The sequence below is a fragment of the Xyrauchen texanus genome, chromosome 47, assembly GCF_025860055.1.
Source record: "Xyrauchen texanus isolate HMW12.3.18 chromosome 47, RBS_HiC_50CHRs, whole genome shotgun sequence".
Taxonomy (NCBI): Eukaryota; Metazoa; Chordata; class Actinopteri; order Cypriniformes; family Catostomidae; genus Xyrauchen; species Xyrauchen texanus.
Window position 1 is genome coordinate 16,612,676 of NC_068322.1, and position 19,926 is coordinate 16,632,601.

General features: G+C 38.3%; 1 protein-coding gene across 2 annotated transcripts in view; it reads left to right on the forward strand.

The window, feature by feature from the left end:
• LOC127638777 (voltage-dependent L-type calcium channel subunit alpha-1C-like) overlaps positions 1-19,926 on the forward strand; it is a 145,847-nt gene that overhangs the window by 35,525 nt on the left and 90,396 nt on the right. For both annotated transcript variants that reach the window (XM_052120501.1, XM_052120502.1), the window contains exons 2-3: positions 10,703-11,045; positions 15,122-15,227. In XM_052120501.1, the coding sequence (XP_051976461.1) occupies positions 10,703-11,045; positions 15,122-15,227 (449 nt within the window). The remainder of the gene's footprint in view (positions 1-10,702; positions 11,046-15,121; positions 15,228-19,926) is intronic.

The window sequence follows — 19,926 nt, forward strand, 5'->3', positions numbered from 1 at the left end:
TTTCTTGTGCGACAGAAGAGTTCTGCACCGCGACTGGACAGGGTGCTTATTTGGAGAGCGAGATGACACCGCTCCATTTTTTGAAAGCATCGTCTTGTGGGTACGCCTACGTCGTTACCTAAGCAACCCATGCAGATAGGTTGGTTATGTCTGAACACGCAAATCTGGTTTGATCACTTGCAATTAATAGTGCAGACAGTCTGCCTGAAAAGATCTGATTTGAGAAAAAAATCAGATTTGCCTGCAGTCTGAACATAGCCTAACACATCACTCACTAGTTTCATTGCTGTATCTCCATGTGGTGACCCATTTCTAGCAATAAGCCACCAAATCATGACGGGCTTGTGACAGCAAAAAGTTATTTTTGGGTCCCTGTTTGTATAGGTTATTATTCCTCTGAATGAAAGTGTTTAATCCTTGGGTAGATTTGTTTATGCCAGAGCCACAATCTCACCATCTCTCTGGAATCCCATATTCTCTGGCAACTAATCAAGTGTATGTGTGTCTTGATGACCATTATTAAACAGACATGCTTTGAACTCCACACTGACTGATGTCTGTTTCTTAAAATAACTGATCCGTGACCTTATCTCATGGTCCTGTAGTCTAAATGTTTGTGAGCAATCTGCTTTAGGACATCAAAATAGATGGAAAGGATAAAAACCATAACACCAGGGAAGAAAGAGAACGTGAAGGGGGGTATATTGTTTGATTATACAAACACATGCATTGCTTTGCAAATGCCTCATTTAAGTTTACCTCATCATAGTAAAACCATAGCAAAGAAAAGGAATTATTAATCAAAGTTCTACTTGTTGCAGTTTACAGCAAAGGCCTAAAGCAGTACCTTGGGAGGACTGTTTACACCATGAGCTAACCAAGCATGACGCAGTTTCCAGCAAAAGTAATTTGTCTGTCCTCTCTAAAAGGGAAAATGCTATGCGACCAGACACATTCGCAGTCCCTCAAAACATATTTCAAGTCTAATATACTATGTTAAGTGTGATGGTCTTAGGATCTGTGTGTTTGTGTGTGGATCTTCAAGGATTGTTGGCATAACATTTAGAGGTCTGTGTTAAAGCTGGCCAGTTCAATGCCCATATGTAATCTGATTATATATCTGTCCACATATAATCTGAGCTCTGAAACACACACACACACACAAACGAGTGAGATTTCACTGGAAACATTTCAGATCAAATTTGAATGCAGGTCATTTAAAGGTTAATTTAAAAATGAAAATGCTTTTTTCCCCAGTGATGCTTTTTGTTATGGATTTTATTTGGAAATAATTTAATAATATTTAATATAATTGTTAAAATTAAATGGTTGGAAAGGCACACACTTGTCTATATAAGGTCTCACAGCTGAAAATGCATATCAGAGCAATAAACCAAGCCATAAAGTCAAAGGAAATGCCTGCACAGTGGCCTCCATAATTCTTAAATGGAAGAAGATTGGAACAACCAGGACTCTTCCTAGAGCTGGCCATCTGGACAAACTGAGCAGTCAGGGGAGAAGGGTCTTGGTAACAGAGGTGACCAAGAACCCGATGGTCACTCTGGTTGAGCTCCAGAGATCATGTGTGGAGATGGAATAAACTTGCAGAAGGACAACCATCAATGCAACACTCCACTGATCTGGGCTTTATGGCAGGATGGTAAGACTGAAGCCTCTCCTCAGTGCAAGAGACATGAAAGCCTGCTTGGAATTTGCGAAGAAGCACCTAAAGGACTCTCAGACTGTGAGAAACAAAATTCTCTGGTCTGATGAAATGAAGATTGAACTGTTTGGCCTCAATTCCAAGCGTCATGTCTGGAGGAAACCAGGCAACGCACATCACCTGCATAATACCATCCCAACGGTGAAGCATGGTGGTGGTAGAATAAAGCTGTGGGCATGTTATTCAGCGGCAGGGAATGAGGGACTGGTCAGGGTTGAAGGAAAGATGAGAAAATACAGACATATCCTTAATGAAAACCTGGACCAGAAGTTTCCATCAGGACAATGACCCTAAGCACACAGCCAAGACAACACAAGAGTGGCTTAGGGTCAACTATGTGAATATCCTTGAGTGGCCCAGCCAGAGCCCGTACATGAACCTGGCTGTCCATCGACGGTCCTCATCCAACCTGACAGAGCTTGAGAGGATCTGCAGTGAAGAATGGCAGAAATTCTCCAAATCCAGGTGTGCAAAGCCTGTCACATCATACCTAAAAAGTCTTGAGGCTCTAATCGCTGCCAAAGGTACTTCAACTAAGTACTGAGTTAAGGGTCTGAATACTTTTCAGTTTTTTTTTTTTTTTTTAGAATTTTGCGAAGTTATAAAAAATCTGGTTTTTGCTTTGTCATTATTGGGTATGGAGCATAGATTGATGTGGAAAAAAAGAATTTAAAGCATTCTAGCATACAGCTGCAACATAACAAAATGTGAAAAAATAAAAATGTATGGGTCTGAATACTTTCTGAATGTATTGTGTGTGTGTGTGTGTGTGTGTGTGTGTGTATATATATATATATATATATATATATATATATATATATATATACATATATATATATACACTCTCTGGAGTACTTGATTCTGATTGGTCAATCACAACATTATGTGCCCAAATATTTTGTATAATGACCGCTAATCTGTATAATTGATTTTTGTTCAGGCTAGCATAACTGGGCTGGTGTCATGTCTCTTACATCACTCTGTTGTATTTGTCTTGTCTTCATAGTAAAATAATTTAAACTAAAATAAATGTAATGTCCATTTATTTGTCAAGTAGCTATGTAATGTGGAATAATGGACAGCATGTCAGCCATTATGCCCCTGAAGTGGTGTATTTTGCGATAATGACCATTTGACCATACATTATCCCTACCCTTACATATAAGGGTACACTAAAGCCTCTTACTCCATATCAGAGAGCTGTGTTTTTTTCTTGCGTTTTTAACAAATAATTCACATCACTCTTAAAACAGAGATGAGATGTTAATGTTCAGGTGCTGAATAACTTTTTACTGCTGTCTGGCTGTCTCAGGTGCATGTGTGTGTGTGTGTGTGTGTGTGTGTGTGTGTGTGTGTGTGTGTGTGTGTGTGTGTGTGTGTGTGTGTGTGTGTGTACATCTCAGGGGTGTGAGTGTGTTCGGGTATGTCTCAGAAATGTGACTGTGTATGTCTGTGCAATTGTGTATATGTCTATGTCTCAGGTGTGTGATTTTTGAGTTTGTTTGCCACAGGTGTGTGTAGGACTGTGTGTGTTAATGCAGAATGACAGCTAATTATATATGAACACTTCCTGGGGCATGTAAACAATATGTTGCTATTGGCTCTTTGTTTTGTTATGGTTTTGGTCATGTTAAAGTGTATGTGTGTGTGCCGTGAGTGAGAGACCACTGAAGCGTGACTGATCGGCTTTATCTGATTGGCTGGCTTTGATAGCAGTGATGCAATAGAACAGATGGTAACGGATGACACCTTCAGTGTGCCCCGCCTACTCACGACACCCACACACACAGTTACGGCAGCATTTATGAGTGAATGTGCTTCCAAACACAGCCACTGCCATAGATACTAGCACACACACTCTCTATATAACACATATAAACTGTCTAATCTGTGTGTGTGACAAAGAAAGAGAAATAGAGATGTGTATCTTACCATCATTACCCTGTCATTTTATTATTTCATTTTTTTTCTCTCCAGTCGTTTGGTATTTTATAACTCATATATATCTTTTAGTTTTATGGCTGTAGACATAGGCATCGTAGGTATAAAACAAAATTTCCCACAATTCCCTCGAGTCATGAACAGCGAGTATTTCGTGCTTTAGGGCTGACTGTGACATCATCAAGTAATGATCTGCCACATTAACTTATTAGTCTTAATGAAACTTTCATTACACACAACTCAATATTACTTTAAAGAGCTTTGCTCCACATTAATTTGTTGTTATACATAAAATAATTCATATTTGGTTCAACAACATGCCACTCACGTTTTTGTCCGGAACTATTACGTCATTCAAATGTAAAAATGCAATTCGCTCAACAGTAACATGAACGCACATCATCTACTATGATGAACATGATGTCAATGGCTGAGTTCAGTCATTTTGTAAAAAATTTCTAAATAGTGTAATTTTCCAAAAACCATAAATAAATATAATTACAAGCTGAACTTCTTGACTTAAGAAATTTTGGCCTAAGTAGTTTGAAATAATGATTACTTTCTTCAAAAATGATCAGCCTATCAATGCAGCACATCGATCACCAAAGGAAGCGAGAAAACGAAATAATCGCATGTGTAGGATGTTTGCATTGTAGGGATGTACATGCAGATTTCAGATATAAAATCGGTGATTGAATGACTGATGTTTACTTGCTGAAATGAGATGATTTACTATTAAGTCAATTGGGACATTGGAACATTTGGTCATAGCAATATGGTGCAGAGTGTCTTCACTTTTTTGACGTCATAAGCAATCCAGTTCTATATTATATATCAGTGGTGACAAGAGAACTATCTAGCGTAGAGGACCATGACAGTGTCATTATGTTTATAAAAAGGCATATTTTGTTCAGGTCAAATTGCGTACCTTAAAGCACAGGTTTTCAAACTCTTTGATACCAAGGACCACCAAATATGATGAATCTCTTGCAAGGGACCCCCCCAGACTACTATCGGGTCCTTAAATAGCATATAACGTTAGTCTGCACGATAATAGTTAAAATGATAATCATGATTATGTTGCTCAATTTGAATCACGACTATTAATCACGATTTTTCTGCCCTTTTTAATTTGTATTATTATAGGGATGCACGATTTGGATAAAAAATATTGTTGCCACTGCTCTGATATCAATTATAAAATAAATAAAAAAATTTAAAAAAACATTATATAGCAGTTTTCATGTTGAACAAGGTGTTTAAACTACAAACTAGTAAATGATTTGAGTTCCCTTTAGTAGTACTATTAGTAGTTAGTAGTTATTAGTAGTTCGTATTAGTAGTTGTTGCTGTTGCAATAAACAATAGTATTATACAGTATATATGTAATAATTTAGCAGGCGGCAATGCTATCAAGCCTTTATTTGGATGGAAAATACAACTGAAGTTCTGTTTGCTAGATCATTAATATTGCAGATGTTTATGCTTAATTAACCATTATAACCATTTATTTTTATGTTGTAACTGTTTTTCAATAAGGTATGAAACTTGACATGTTTTAATTAATATATTTCCAATTTTTAATTATCTTAGGACAACATTTGACATTGATTTATTTAACATATTACTGATACTTTAGAAACCCAAGTATCAGTAATACCTGTTTTTTCTACTGTACTTTTAAAGAGGCCTTCAGAACTATACATTTAGATTTTTAAAGCTTTTAGATGCTTGTGATGGAATATTTGTTGGAAAATGTTTATACCACATCACACAGGTCTCTTCTTTCTATGTCACTTTTCCCCTCTTTCTCACTCTTCCTGTTACTTCCTCTTCCAATTTTCCCTGAATCTGGGTTTTTCTGGCCTTGTGTCTCTGCAGATGAAAGGGATGTTATTAAAACTGTATTTTCATGTGTTTGTATATTTCTACAATTAGTAATATGGAACAAAGGGTAAAGGCTGAACCCATGGCCCTCTGTTTACACCATTTTCACTCTGAACTTTTGATTTAATGATTGTTTGATCTTAATAATTGTTTTTGATTGTCATGTCAACAGTTGAAAGTTGTTAGGTTTGTGATAGTGAAAGAAGGGTGTGTTCTCAGAGACGAAGTTGTCCCAAGATGTCTGCAGTGTTTTAGAGGTCATTCGCATAGGTTGTTGTGCTGTGTTCCTTTCAAAGTCGAGTGTGGGAAATTCCCACTTGATACTGTATGTCCGACTGCTGTCTATAAAGGTGTTCAATTGCTCTGCTCTTAAAATGACACACAAGGAAACATAATGGCAGTGCTATTATTAGCTTTGCAGTTTCATTGTCAACAAAGATATCTCAAAGCAACCAAATTGTGGAGAATATTTATTACTATGCAGTGCTAGTATTTGTTTTGCAGGTGTAAAATTGTCAACAGAGAGTCATTTACTGTGTTTTAAACACCTGTGTCTCTAAATCTTTGAGGTTTTATTGTCATGTCATGTAGGAACTTGACTAGCTGATGCATTTTATGTACTTAAAAGTGAATGATTATCATTAATTATGTATATCTCCTTAGGCGTTGACATGTTCATGTTGTAGACTTGCATCTTGGTGAAACTGAATTGAAGTTTTGATGTTGAAAGTCCAACTATAAGTGGTGTTACGTTGCACTTTTTCCCAAGTAGGAAGTTAGAAATTCCAACTTCCAATCTGATTGGCTGGTTTTATGCAATGTCTGGGATAGGGATGCTCAAATAAAAACAATTTCTCTCGATCCAATTCCGATACCTGAACTCTCAGCCGATATCGATCCTGATCAGATACAGTATTGTTTTTCTCTTAATCAGTTTAGAATATCTATGCCTCACTTTGTGGAACACTTTATGGTGCCCCCTGCAAGATACTGTCCCAGGCAGCTGCCCATGTCACCCATGCCTAAATCCACCACTGATTGAGAGTAATCTTATGTGTAAAGAAACAAAAAACTCTGGAAAAACAACAGCAGCAACAACAATAATAATAATACAAATGCACATTTTATTTTAAAATAGTAATTTATTTCAGTTGTAATTTCTTACATTTAAAACCCTGTGGTTTTTATTTTTGACAGAACATTCTGGAAAACAGTGTGTCTTTTTGTGGGCTAGTTCACAGTACTTTAATAATATGCTTTTCATTTCAAATCAGGTGAATTGCTTTTCCAGTTCTGATCTCAGTGCATGTTATAAGCGAACCAAACTATCAAGCATCTACATCTGAGATGTTCTTCATGTTCATGTTACGTGCTGCTTTGAGAGTAGAAAACCGTAGCACGTCAGCCTGCATGTGCTATCTATGCGTGTGCATGACAACAGAGCACAAAGATTTTAAATGCAGTCTTTTGAGGTTTTCAAATCTTTTGTCTTCAAGAGACTTATGAACTATTTTAATGGTGCTTTTTTAAAGGTACTTTTTTGGTTCTTTTATGCCATTTTTGGAGCTTGACACTAACACACGATATTGCATTTGGATCGGGCTCATCGGACCAATACCTGATCCGGTAAAAACATCAGTATCTGAGCCGATACTGATTGAGGTATCTGATTGGTGATTCCATAGCCTGGGAGTCTGGGTGCAATGGTTTTATGGCACTTGACCCAGCCCAATTCACCAAACCCACTTGCGCCTAGACTTAGCGCATGCTTGCATTAAAAACCAAAACTTTATGGCCTAATTTTTTATCCACTGGCTTTGACCCATTTACTTTGTGTGTTTGACTTCTTGTACAACACCGCGCTTAATGCTAGCACTCAGGAAACATGAAACATGGCCCTCCGATTTAATCGCTGCTGAACGATACATTAAAAACAAACTTTTATTGGCAATTTTACATGACCCTGTTTTTTTCCTGTTTAAGTGAGTAGTTGCTGGCCAGAATAAACTACAGTAAGTGGACCAGGTTTGCAATACCGATATCCAAAAGTTCTCTTTTAGCCACGCCACTTTACAATCGCACACCTCTTACAGTATGACTGACAGGTGTGTTTATCCTCAGTTGTGACAGTGGCCTGGCTGCACTAGAAACCAGAGCAGAATATGACCAGCAGAAATATTTTATCTTACACAGTAAGGGTAAAATCATCCACTGACTTTCGTTTGCAGCAGTGAGAATTATCTTACTGTACAGCACAGCGAGAGAGTAAAATAGTGTTTTTGTATGGTGAGATGAATAATGTTGACTCATAAAACAGTGCTTGAGAGTATTTTACTGTTTGACTGTGGCGTTAAAATACACTCATACATGTGTGTTTCACATGTTGATGTGTGTTTTTGTGAAGATGCTGGAGTGTAAAAAAAAACTATACATATGTTTATTTATCTATATCTTGGAAACAAATTGGGCCTATTTTGTTTTATCTCCCTCTTAGCCCCTTCCAAATCTCCTTTAGCACCTCCTAAACTAATATTAACTTCTTCTAGCACATTTAGTACAACCCTAATCACATTTCAGTCTCCTTTTTACTTATTCAGAACAAAACTAAATTTGCAAACAGAATTTATGTAATGCAAAACAATAGTTTGATCCATTTACACCAGTCACCAAGGCTTCTGTGCTGGAAGGGAGATGGATAAAGAGTTTATTAGAAGAAAGATGCGTCTTCCCTGGTGTGATCCTTCACTAAGCCCCACCTCATTGGTTATAGTTGATTATGCGTTCATCTTTCTACTAAATTATGAAATATATAATACTACAATGAATGATTACTACCCCATCTTATCTCTTTCTAATTAGTAGTTTTGCTTAGTTTCTATAGATCTGTATACACTTAATGTAATATTATCTCTAGACAGAGGTAAACAACTTATACTAGTAGGATAAGGCCGACCAACATACCATTAGCCAAATAGTAGTTTTGTTTAGTTCAATAGTTTCCAATTACACTTGACTAGAATAATATTAGCATTAAACAGGGGTCATGACTAGTGCCATCTGGACTGGTCGATCAATATTACATTGTGCCAGATAGTACTTTCTTTAGCTTTTACAGTCTATTACACTTAACTAAAGCCAAATGGTTAATCAGAAATCTTAAAATCCCAGTTGATGTGCTTCATGTTCCATCAAATGCTGGGTCTTAGTATGTATTGACCCTGATCACAGATTTGCGTTAACAGGAAATTAACATAATGTACTAAAGACAATAATTTCAGAATAGAATCAAGTTTAACAATTTATTAGTCAGGTAAAGCCAATCAAGCCAATTACATAATCAATTCAGAAATAATCAATACAAAACATCTGATGCTTAAGATGAATCTTAAGAGGAACAGCTGCATACCTGACTTAAGCACAATACGTACTTTAAGCGCCACAGGGATTTCTGGCTGCAGAAAATTCCAATGAACAATGTGTTAAATTTCTTAAAATACCCAAACCAGAGAAAACATAAACAAGGGGAATATGGGAGTGGTTGGGTTTGGAAGTCCTGGGGTCATACTTTATCTGCATACAGGAGGTAATTTAGATGAAAGACCAAGAAAGTAGGTGTACCCCCAAGCAGTGGCCAGAATTTGTCTACATTGTTAAAACTGTATTACCGGGGGCCTGGGTAGCTCAGCAAGTAAAGATGCTGACTACTACACCTGAAGTCGCAAGTTTGAATCTAGGGTGTGCTGAGTGACTCCAGTCAGGCTTCCTAAGCAACTAATTGGCCCAGTTGCTTTGGTGGGTTGAGTCACGTTAGGTTAACCTCCTCGTGGTCGCCATAATGTGGTTCTTGCTCTCGGTGGGGTGCGTGGTGAGTTTTGCGTGGATGCCGCGGAGAATAGCGTGAAGCCTCAACATGCATTGGGTCTCCACGGTAACGTGCTCAACAAGCCACGTGATAAGATGTGAGTAATAACTCATGCCATTGAGTGCATGGGCAGAGTGTAGTATGTAGTTAGACAGGCAGGTAGGCCATCCAATCATTGCATTCAGGCTGAATGCAATGATTGGATGGGACTTTTACAGGCCAGTGACTGCTACCGATAATGGATTTTTTTTTTCAGAGCAGAGCACTTGATTTATTGATTGCTGTCAGGATGCAAAGAGACTTTCAACCAGTATAACTGCCACTGAAAAAGAGGGTATCTCTCTAGAGAGTGAATCAAATGCACTAATCTTCTGAATGAACTTCAGGATGAGTAACTGAGATTCTTCCTTTTGAAAGTCCTTCATCCAGAACATGTTACGGTAATTAGAGATGGCATTCTGGTAAAGGCAGCATGTCATTGAGAAGAGCTCACTTTGATTTCCTGTATTTTAAGAATCTGATAACATGAACAAGTAGCCCACCCTACTTACTCCCAAACACACTTCACTGAATCCACTACTGATATAAGACAAGACGTAGCGTGGTCTCTTATAGAGCACACACATCTTAACTGAATTTAATCCAACAAGTTTAACTTTTGGAGAGACAGAGAATTCACTGATGTCATTCTTACATGATGATCCAGACTAATCCAGACTTTGGCATATTCAGTGGGCTGAAACATTTATTAAAGAGATAGAAAGAGAATAGGAATGGAAAAGGTAGAGGGTGAACTAGTTAGTTTTGTGGTTTACTACTGTGATTTCACTGTCTCTCATTCTTCACAGGCTCATGGTCGCGCACACACACACACTTTTCAGTAGAATGGCTCATAATGGCTCTCTTTGGATTTTACACTCTTGGACTGCAGATGGAGATGAGACTCAGTCCTGCAGGGCAGCCATGTGTGATTTTTTTTTTTTTTTTGTGTGATGTCATAGGAATATTCTGTTGTTTCTGGCTAGCTCAAAGATTTTACTGATCAAAACTTTTAAACTAAAGGCCAGAGTTTCACAAACAGTTAAACTGTTACATTACAATTAGTGATCAAATTAGATTTTTCAGTGGTTGATGCCAATATCTAGAGAGCAAGGTGGCAGCATCAGGGTCCCGATCTGTCTTCTGTGATACTGGATTAAACGGGACAGGATTCTCCTATGCATCTTGTCTTTATGGTTTCTCTCTTCCTGTCACATACTCATACACTGTCTCTTTTTCTCCCTCTACAGGCTCCAACTACTCCAGTCCATCGTTGGCTCCGGTTGCCAGTCTGAATGAGGATGAGCATGTGGGGGGTGGGGGTGGTGTGCTGGGTCTTGCACCTGAACACATTCCCACCCCTGGCGCCCCCCTCAGCTGGCAGGCTGCCATAGATGCGGCACGGCAGGCCAAGCTGATGGGCACCACTGGAGCCCCAATTTCCACTGCGAGCTCCACGCAGCGCAAACGCCAGCACTACACCAAACCCAAGAAACAGGCCAGCACTGCCTCCACGCGCCCACCCCGAGCCCTTCTCTGCCTCACTCTTAAAAATCCCATCCGCAGGGCGTGCATCAGTATCGTGGAATGGAAGTATCCTTTACTGAACAGGGCTGTGGTATAGGGCTGTTTATTCAATGCAAAAAATATTTTTCTTAATTAGTGTTTTTATCTTGTTTTCCAGAAAAAAAAGATCCAAACACTCTTAAAACACGATATTTTTGCTTTATATATTTTAACAAGCAAAATGGCATAAGAGATTTTGTATTGTTTTCATTGAAATCTAGATTCATAGAAAATTCAATTGAGGTTTATGCTTAAAACAGGAAAATCTATTTGCCAATGGGATAAGAAAAATAATCTTATTTATAAGTTTACTAATTTATGCCTCTTTCAAAGCACATAGAAGCAGTGCGTGAGCGAAACTGAAGCAGTGTGTCGCAACAATGTCGCTGAAAACAATGAGTGTGCTTTTACACAATACCGCTGCTCCCTATAAGCAGACTACGCAGGGGGGCACCAGAAAGTCCACCAGCTGCCCTTAATCGCACGTTATACGTTATTCAAGGACCCGAATGCAATCGCTTCACTCTCATCACGCAACTGTGAGTGTATGTGTGTGTTGCTGTTAACCCTTTAGACCTCTCTATTTAATAGTATATATATATATTTTCTTTTTTATGCTATGACTTGCAGTATAATGTAGTTTTAAATGATAAAACCCTATGTGTGCTTAAGCTAAATAATTAAAATAATTACATTTATTTTTTGTAATTTAAATGTTGTATTATTTTATTTTGTTTCCTATGAGCTGTAATTAATACAAAAACACACTAGACTACAAATACTTGCCCATTCTGTGCAATTTCGTGTCAACTCATCTTCATGATGTCCATCAACTGTTCACTGGCACTTTAATTCAGCGTGAGCAGCACAGCAAAAATAGACTTGACACCAAAACTCCTGCTGTACTGCCACTCACGCACTGCTCGAACGTGTTGCTAACGCTTCCTATGTGAATGCTCTAACCTGTTAACATGTGCACCGGAAACAATATGCACCGCTTGCAGATTCCGAGTCCAGTGTGAAAGAGGCATTACTAATTTCAAAGTGTAACACTAGTGGAAGCCAGAACACTGATACAGGTCCTAAAACTGACTTTAGAAAGCAGTCAATGCTTATGAAGTTACTGTTTTTAATCTGTTGATTTTAGAGTTACATTCTTGGCAGACAATGTCTGCCCAAAGTGACTTCCAAAAGAGTCATATTGGGTTTGTAAAGATTGATTCAGGAGGTAGCTTAAAATGCCTGTTGTCTTCTGAATATGAATTAGTATTACAGACTTCTGTCTTGAATATCTCAAGATGTGTTCACACTGACAGCGATCAAATCATTTGTGGTTGACAAGTCTCTGTACTGTTGATTGCCTGTAGTCATTCTTAATTGATTGCTGAATCCAACTGAATCTGGTGGTGTGTCGTGTGAGCATAAAGTTGAACTCAAATCACGATCTCTCATTGAAAATTAATGTTACTTTGTCACTGCAAATCGCTGTCACTGTGAACGCCCCTTTAGACAGTAATCTAGCTGGGTTAGATGATCTGGGTTTATTGCTCATCAACAAACAGAGGTCACATATTTATGTTTTTGCATTGATTGACAGCAATGTAAGATGAGTTTAGTGATATAGTGTCTTTTTTTAACAGATGAGTGTATTTCTTGATACTGGTAGTGTGTTTAATGTGTAATATAGTGTTTGATTAGTTAAGACATCATTATGCTGCCGAGTTAAGGTGTCTCAGTGGCAGAAATATACTTTACGCATGTATGTGTATGCTGTACTTATTTGAAAGCACACGACCAACGCATTGAACATGCTGCGTTACTCAGGCGGTAACCAACTAACTCAAGGGGGCGATAGTTACCTTCAAATGTCTGTGTCATTAAACTGAATGTGTTCTTATTCAGGTAAGTTGCTATAAAAATATTGACTTTGTTAACTTACTCTGCAAAATGATCTTGCTCTGCCATAACCGTAGTTGAGTTGGAAGAGAAAACGGTAGAAGCAGACAGTTTTCACTAATGTCCTCTATAGCGCCCCTCCTGGCGGTGATGAGAATGCAATGTGCACTTGCATTGTTATGAATTTGGTCTGACACATTTTGAAAAACAACAACGCACAAAATCTAGAAGCTAGAAGTTATTACGTTCATGACACGAACTTGCATGGAGTATGTTTTGGCCTAAAAAAGCTTTGTCTCTTGAAAGTAATACTTTGATATACAGACTCCTTTACCCCATTGTGCCATTAAAAAGTCTGTGTAAGCACACTTTTTGTGGTATTTAAGCTACTTCAAATGCAGCCTCTGAGCTCATTTTTGCAGTCCAAAGAAGCTTTTATAGTGAGCATGTTTCAAAGCTGTGTTATAGTTTGTTTTAGAATAGTGTGTTTGTTAGATGTGAGTATCTCTTGCATTCAATTCCTAAAAGAATCAAGGTGAATTAAGATGAGCTTTGATGAGTCATACAGAGGTCCTCCTCAAATGCCCCCTCTTTCAGGAGACTCTGGGACAGTGTGTTCCTCTGTCATTTCCACCTCTCTCTCTCTCTCTCTCTCTCTCTCTCTCTCTCTCTCTCTCTCTTGTGTAATCAGTTCTGCACTGTGATAGGCCACTGACCTGTAAAATATGTTAGAATCGATTGATTGGTTGACTAAAATGCTTCCTAAATCAGAAAAAAGTGGGTCCAACTCCCATTCACAGCTTAAGCCAAGAACTGATCATGTCATCAATGATTCTGCCATAAATTCACAAAATGACGTAAGGGAGCAACTGAACTGCAGAGACGCCAACATATTTTTCCTGGGTAATTCTTTTGGGGCTCTTTCATAAAAGTTTCTATTTTGTCAGCTTTGTCCACATGTGTCTTCAGTCTTGCACACACTTGACTGGATCTGTATCTCCAGAGACTCCAGAGATCTCGCCTGTCTTTGGCTGTGTTGCCATGCCAACAGCTCCTCTCAACAGGCTTAACAGGTCCACATGCACGCATACACACTAATACACTCTGAAATATTCACTCCTCCCACATACACACATAAACACAAACGCATATGCATATTGACCCCCCCTCTTAACACATTCACTTAAACACTTTCACACAAGACACACAGTCAAACAAATTTCATTTATAGAAGTGTTATTTATAACCTGGCAAGACCCTTTAAAGGGAGGTTGGATACAATTCAGTATGTTTCTGTCAGCAGTGGTCTGTTTTTACTCCCTCTGGGACCTGAACTACTGATCTACAAGCATGTTTATCTAAACGGGTTACAGGGTCTATCGCTCTGTAATTCTGAACTAACCCCAGCGAGTCATCACTCAAGGCCTAGACAGCAGATACAACAGAAACATTCAGAAAATCAAGAACACATCTGTTTCTCCTCAGGACACGTGCCATGCAACTCAATGCCCATCTCGGAGAAATCCATTCCTGTAACATATGATGACACAGTTTGATTGCATTTCCAGCGGAACTGAAAGCCAAACAAACAATTTGGCCAGTGAAAAGAGAGAGAGGGAGGAGAGCAGAGGAGGAGAGAATGATAAGGGGGAGGGGGTGAAGAGCGTTGTCTTGATGATGGCCAGATTCTTGACAAGCTTGGCCGTGTTATTAACAGAAGATAAAAATAAAAAAATTGGATATGAGCAAATAAAGTCAAGAGTGAATTTGGGCTCTCAGACACTAATACTGGCTTGCATGGCTTCCTACTGTTACATAGCTATACTGTACATCTGTGGTGCAACTGTTTTAAACAGCACACATAATGGACAAAGCCAGAGCACTGATGCAGGGCCTGAAACTCACATCAGCTAATACTTAATATAATATTAAGTATTAATAGTTTACTAAATAAATGTATTGTTTTATCTGCAGTTCATACATTTACATTCTTGGCAGACTCTCCCCAAAGCGATATCCAAAATACAATAGTGCTCATATTGGGTTTTTGATGATTACTTCAGCAGGTAGCTGAGCATGCATGATGTTTTCTTGATGTGAATGAATCCATATTATAGACTACTGTCAAAAATACGTCTGTGTCTATACTGTCTTTTTGCTTGTCTGAACCAACTCTGATGTCATTACCTTTAACACTAATTCTTCAGACCATTTGAAATCATAATTTTGATGACTATTTTTGCAAACTGTGTGGCCTTAGCTGTCTACATCCCTTTCCCTGAGGATGATTCCAACGCAACCAACTCCAACCTGGTAAGTCACTTTGCCACACAGAACACATTTAGACATGAGCAATGATGGTGGTTCGTCATGATGTTGATGATAATGATGATGGTGCAGCAACATTATTCCTGGCCCTGTGATACTGAGGCCCACTGAGGTTCTCAATGAATTTGTCTACTCATTTGACTTAAGGGCCATCCACAATTAAAATTTGTCCTGGGCCCTGTGAAATAAGCAATGCCCCTGGATGGCAGTGAATATAATGCGGTGATGATGGTGGTGATTTTGATGTGATCATGCCAGGGCCGTAACCGCAATATGAGTTGAGTTTTTAATTGTGACAAGGTCAGTGTCATGTATTGTTAGTGCAAAGATTATTAGGTAATTTCTTCATTCTTTGTCTTTAATCCTGTATTGTATACAGCAGCTCCTAAGAGTCATCTTTTTATAAGTTTTATTTTGAATATGCCCTTCTCAGGTCTGTGCTCAAGAAATGATCCATCAGTTAAATGAGTAGTTTACCTCAAATGGACAATGTACCTTTTACTTGCACATTTACTCACCCTAATGTTGCTCAAAACCCTTATGCTGTTACTTTTTCTTGGAACATAAAAGAGCAGTTCTATTCCATAGAATAAAAGTTTATAGCAGGAGCTGTCAAGTTTCAAAAATTACAAAACTATAAATTGTTATTAAAGGTTCAGTATAAAGACATCATAACAGTAGGCCAATGACTCATGCATTATATTTCAAGCATTCTGGGGCCACACAAAAGCTTTGTGTTGTATGGACTATTTTATGGTATTTTGATTATTTTTTCCCTCTCTTTGGACCTTTGGGTTTTTGGATCTATGAACTGTTTTTGTATGTAAACGAGCAGCATTAGGATTCTTTAAGAGAATATTGTTTTAAGGTTCTATGGTGGAAAAAGCTTGAGGACAGTAAATAGTTTTGTGTATTTTCTTTTTGCAAGCCAGCTGATGTCATCATTTTACAGATACATCAGTGATAAAAATAAATGAAATTCAAATTATATTCGTCTTTGATACAGAACAAAAAAGAAAGAAAAGATGACTGAAATAGGCAAATTGCTAGCAATGTAGACACAGTGTTTGTACTCTATGACCTTAAAAAACATTTACTGCCTTTACTATTTTAAAAGACAGAGGACACCCGCAAAACTCCACCCCCAAAATGGTTTGGTCCCCCCCAATGTTCAAGACATGGTTACGGCCTTGGATCATGCTTGTGATAGTGGTAATATGACAGTGATGATAATGGTGATTATGATGGTAATTGTGATGTGATTGTGATGATGTGATTGTTCTAGAGACTGTGAGGGTGAGGTCATTGAAAATAGTGGTAAATATGATGATGTTATGGTTGTGGTGATGTGATTGTGGTAGTAGTGATATGATGTGATCATGATGTCCATGTTTGATGATGATGGTGATCATGCTTGTTGTAGTGAAAAATGACGGTGACAATAATGGTGATTAAGATGATGCAATGGTCGTGTTATATGATGTTATGATGGTATTGGGGTGTGTGTGTGTGTGTGTGTGTGTGTGTGTGTGTGTGTGTGTGTGTATATATATATATTACGCCATTTTAATTTAATTATTACCAATACCAGTGAAATTTCACAATTCTTTAGTTCTGAAGTTCAATACCACAGTAAAAATGTACTTTATGCTATTGAACACACTCCTTTTACTTAGTTTTTATTTGATATCTCTATATTATTTAACTATGGCATGTTGCCTTAGGGTTTCTTAATTAAGTAAATACTGCTTCATTTTAGGTAAATAATCAGAATAATGAGTAGAATAAGTATTAAGTAAACTAAGAACATAGGCTAATAATAACAAATAAATAAATAAAGAGCAGTCAGTGGCTTTCTTTTCAGTACTGTTGTTTGATTCATATTAACAACAGAATAGACAGCGGCAGATCAATTTGGCTACATTAGTGCATTTAGATTGCATAGTCATATGCACAGAAACAATATTTTGACATACCTGATTTGCTGCATCTGTTCGCATTCATGTCAGACATAAGTGAATGTTTAAGTTAGGCCTAGTCACTTGCGGAATGGGCATTGACCACGAAGCATCTAACCGCTCTGGCGCACAGCAGCATTCACTAATAGCGCTCGCGTCTCACAGTAAATACGGTATGTGAATGTGTTGTTTCACAACTCAAGATTTCGCTCAAAGCTTCATCTCCACACTGGAAAAAATGTACATTTATATGGACTGCAGTTGAAACACTGAACATGCATTTAGCTCTGAATCTCTAGGCAATGCTTATATTGAGGGGGCCTCCAAAAAACTACATCTGACTCAAATGCACTTTCCACCAGTGAGGAACAGAGAATGTGAATGATTGAGAAGGTCTTCAAAAGGGTAACATTGGATATGCTGATTCTTGCAGATACCATGACTTAACAAATATAGTGTACTAATCCATCCACACATCACCTCTGAGATCTGGAGCTACATAATGTATTTTCCCAATAAAGTGCCAAATCTATGTGAATAAAAGCATGTGTTCATGATTTTGTCACAGTTCATGTCCTATTAGCCAGGTGATAATGAAACAAGTACAGCTACTGTACCTTCATTTGATACACCCCTCTACTTATCAATGTGGAATGGAATCTTTTGATGGGAAGAGGTTGTCATGGATATGGTATCCTTGGTGATTGTAAAATGCACAGCTACCTTGGTAACAGAGTAACTAAGCAGCCAACTTGCAGAGCAGTCTGAGACACAACTCTTAGTTAACTTGCCATCTGTTAGCACCTTATTCTATAGTTAGTACATGTGTTTAGGTATGAAGCTCTCGCTGGGGTACATTCAAAGATAAATTAGATAAGTGCAGTGTACTAGACCAAGGACAGAGTCAAGGTTATTGGTTATTTGAGGGATACAGACAGCATTTGACTTTGTCAAGCAAGGATGAGCCACTTGCACACCACTTTTGTTAGCAGAATGCGGACACCTGTGGAGCTATGTATGACAGAAACAGAGCCTAGACATCAAATCTAAAGGAGACTGGTGTTTAAAAAGCATGGCTAATCAAGAGGGTACCTCAATCCCATATTTTGTGCTGCAGTGATCCAGAAATCTGTCAACACTTGTAACATGAAAATCTTATTTCTTTTTCCAGCATTTGGTACATTTGTCGTGTGTGTGTGTGTGTGAGATTTATCATTGATTATGAATGTGTGTTACAACCCGACTCATAGGTTGTAACAAAAAAGTGAGACGAGACACACAATTATTGCCAAATGATAACAAATGTTTTAAACGCATGCAAACGTGCAATGTTTTTCAAATCAGTGTACATGTCAGTCAGTATGTCTGCGAGTGCATGTTTCCAGTGTGGTGCAAGTGTCTTTTTAGTTCAACCTCATTAAACCAACAGAAAGTCCAAAGAAAATAGGCAGCACAAATAAGGACAATGCTCATGGTTGAGAACCCCCCGGAACGGCCACAATGTCCTCTAGCCAGCACCCCAACACCGGCACTTTTAAACTCCCACTCACGAGTCTCAGGTGTGCAACCATGCCCCTTGCAAGCCGAGCCACCTGCGATCTCACACACAAACATATACTTATAGGCACAGTTAAGCTAGTATGTTACAATGTGCGAAGTACTTTGTTTTAGATTTGTGAGAATGTGCATATGTGTTTGTTGAGTGTATGGAACCGCACCCAAGACTATGTTGCTTGGAACCGCACCCAAGACTTTCACTGACTGTTGCACTTGTTTATATGGTTGAGTGACAATAAAGGGATTTGGTATGTGCATGCACTGAGTATACATGTATTTCAATTCAATTCATTTGCATAGCATTTTTTGTTACCTTGTTATAAAGCAGCTTTATAAAAATAAATAGAGAAATTGGAAAACAGTGCATTAAATATCTGTATATACTCTTCAGTATGTGAGCATTGAGTATGTGTGTTAAATGTTGTGTGTGCGAGTTTGGTGTGTTGAGTATATGTGTGCTTTGTGTAAATCTTTTTTGAAACATTGTGAGTATTTGAATGTTTATGCATGCTGAATGTGTGTGTGTTTGTGTTAAGTACTGTATATGAGCATGGGTTGTGTGTGTTAATGTTAAGTGTATAGAGCAGGAGATATCTGATTGGTGAGATTTGAAATAAAGGATGTTTTATTTTTAGAGCACTGTGAGAAAACACAGTCGTCGAGATCCATTCTCACTGCAACACACAACACATGTGCACCCCTCCCCTACACCCAAGAGAGTGTGTAGTGAGTCTGTGAGGTAAAGTTATGCCAGGGTGAGTTTGTAAGAAACAGGGCTAGTCAACTGGCATGCCGCAGGCCCGCCAATCATCTTTGTCTGGCCCTCCGACTGATTTTTGATTAAGTTGTCTCGCCATCTAAAATACCAAAGCGCTCTCTGTGCAATAATCAGTGTTCGTAGGCACGAGCCTCAGCAATCAGTGGTGAGTTTAACAACACTCAATGGCTCATGCAACAGCAGTCAGCCGTCATTAGTTTTCCAGACTAGAGCGCGTGTTTAAGCTATTCTGGTGATAGTTTAGTTACACTGCCTTGGCTAAACATGGACCACACCATTTAAGTAAGCATTTGATATTGTCTCTTTCAATCAAGTATTTATATAAAATTGCTTAGTTGTGTGGAGTGTGGTCAAATATACACATGTAAAAAAAATTTCACCGCAGTTGTGA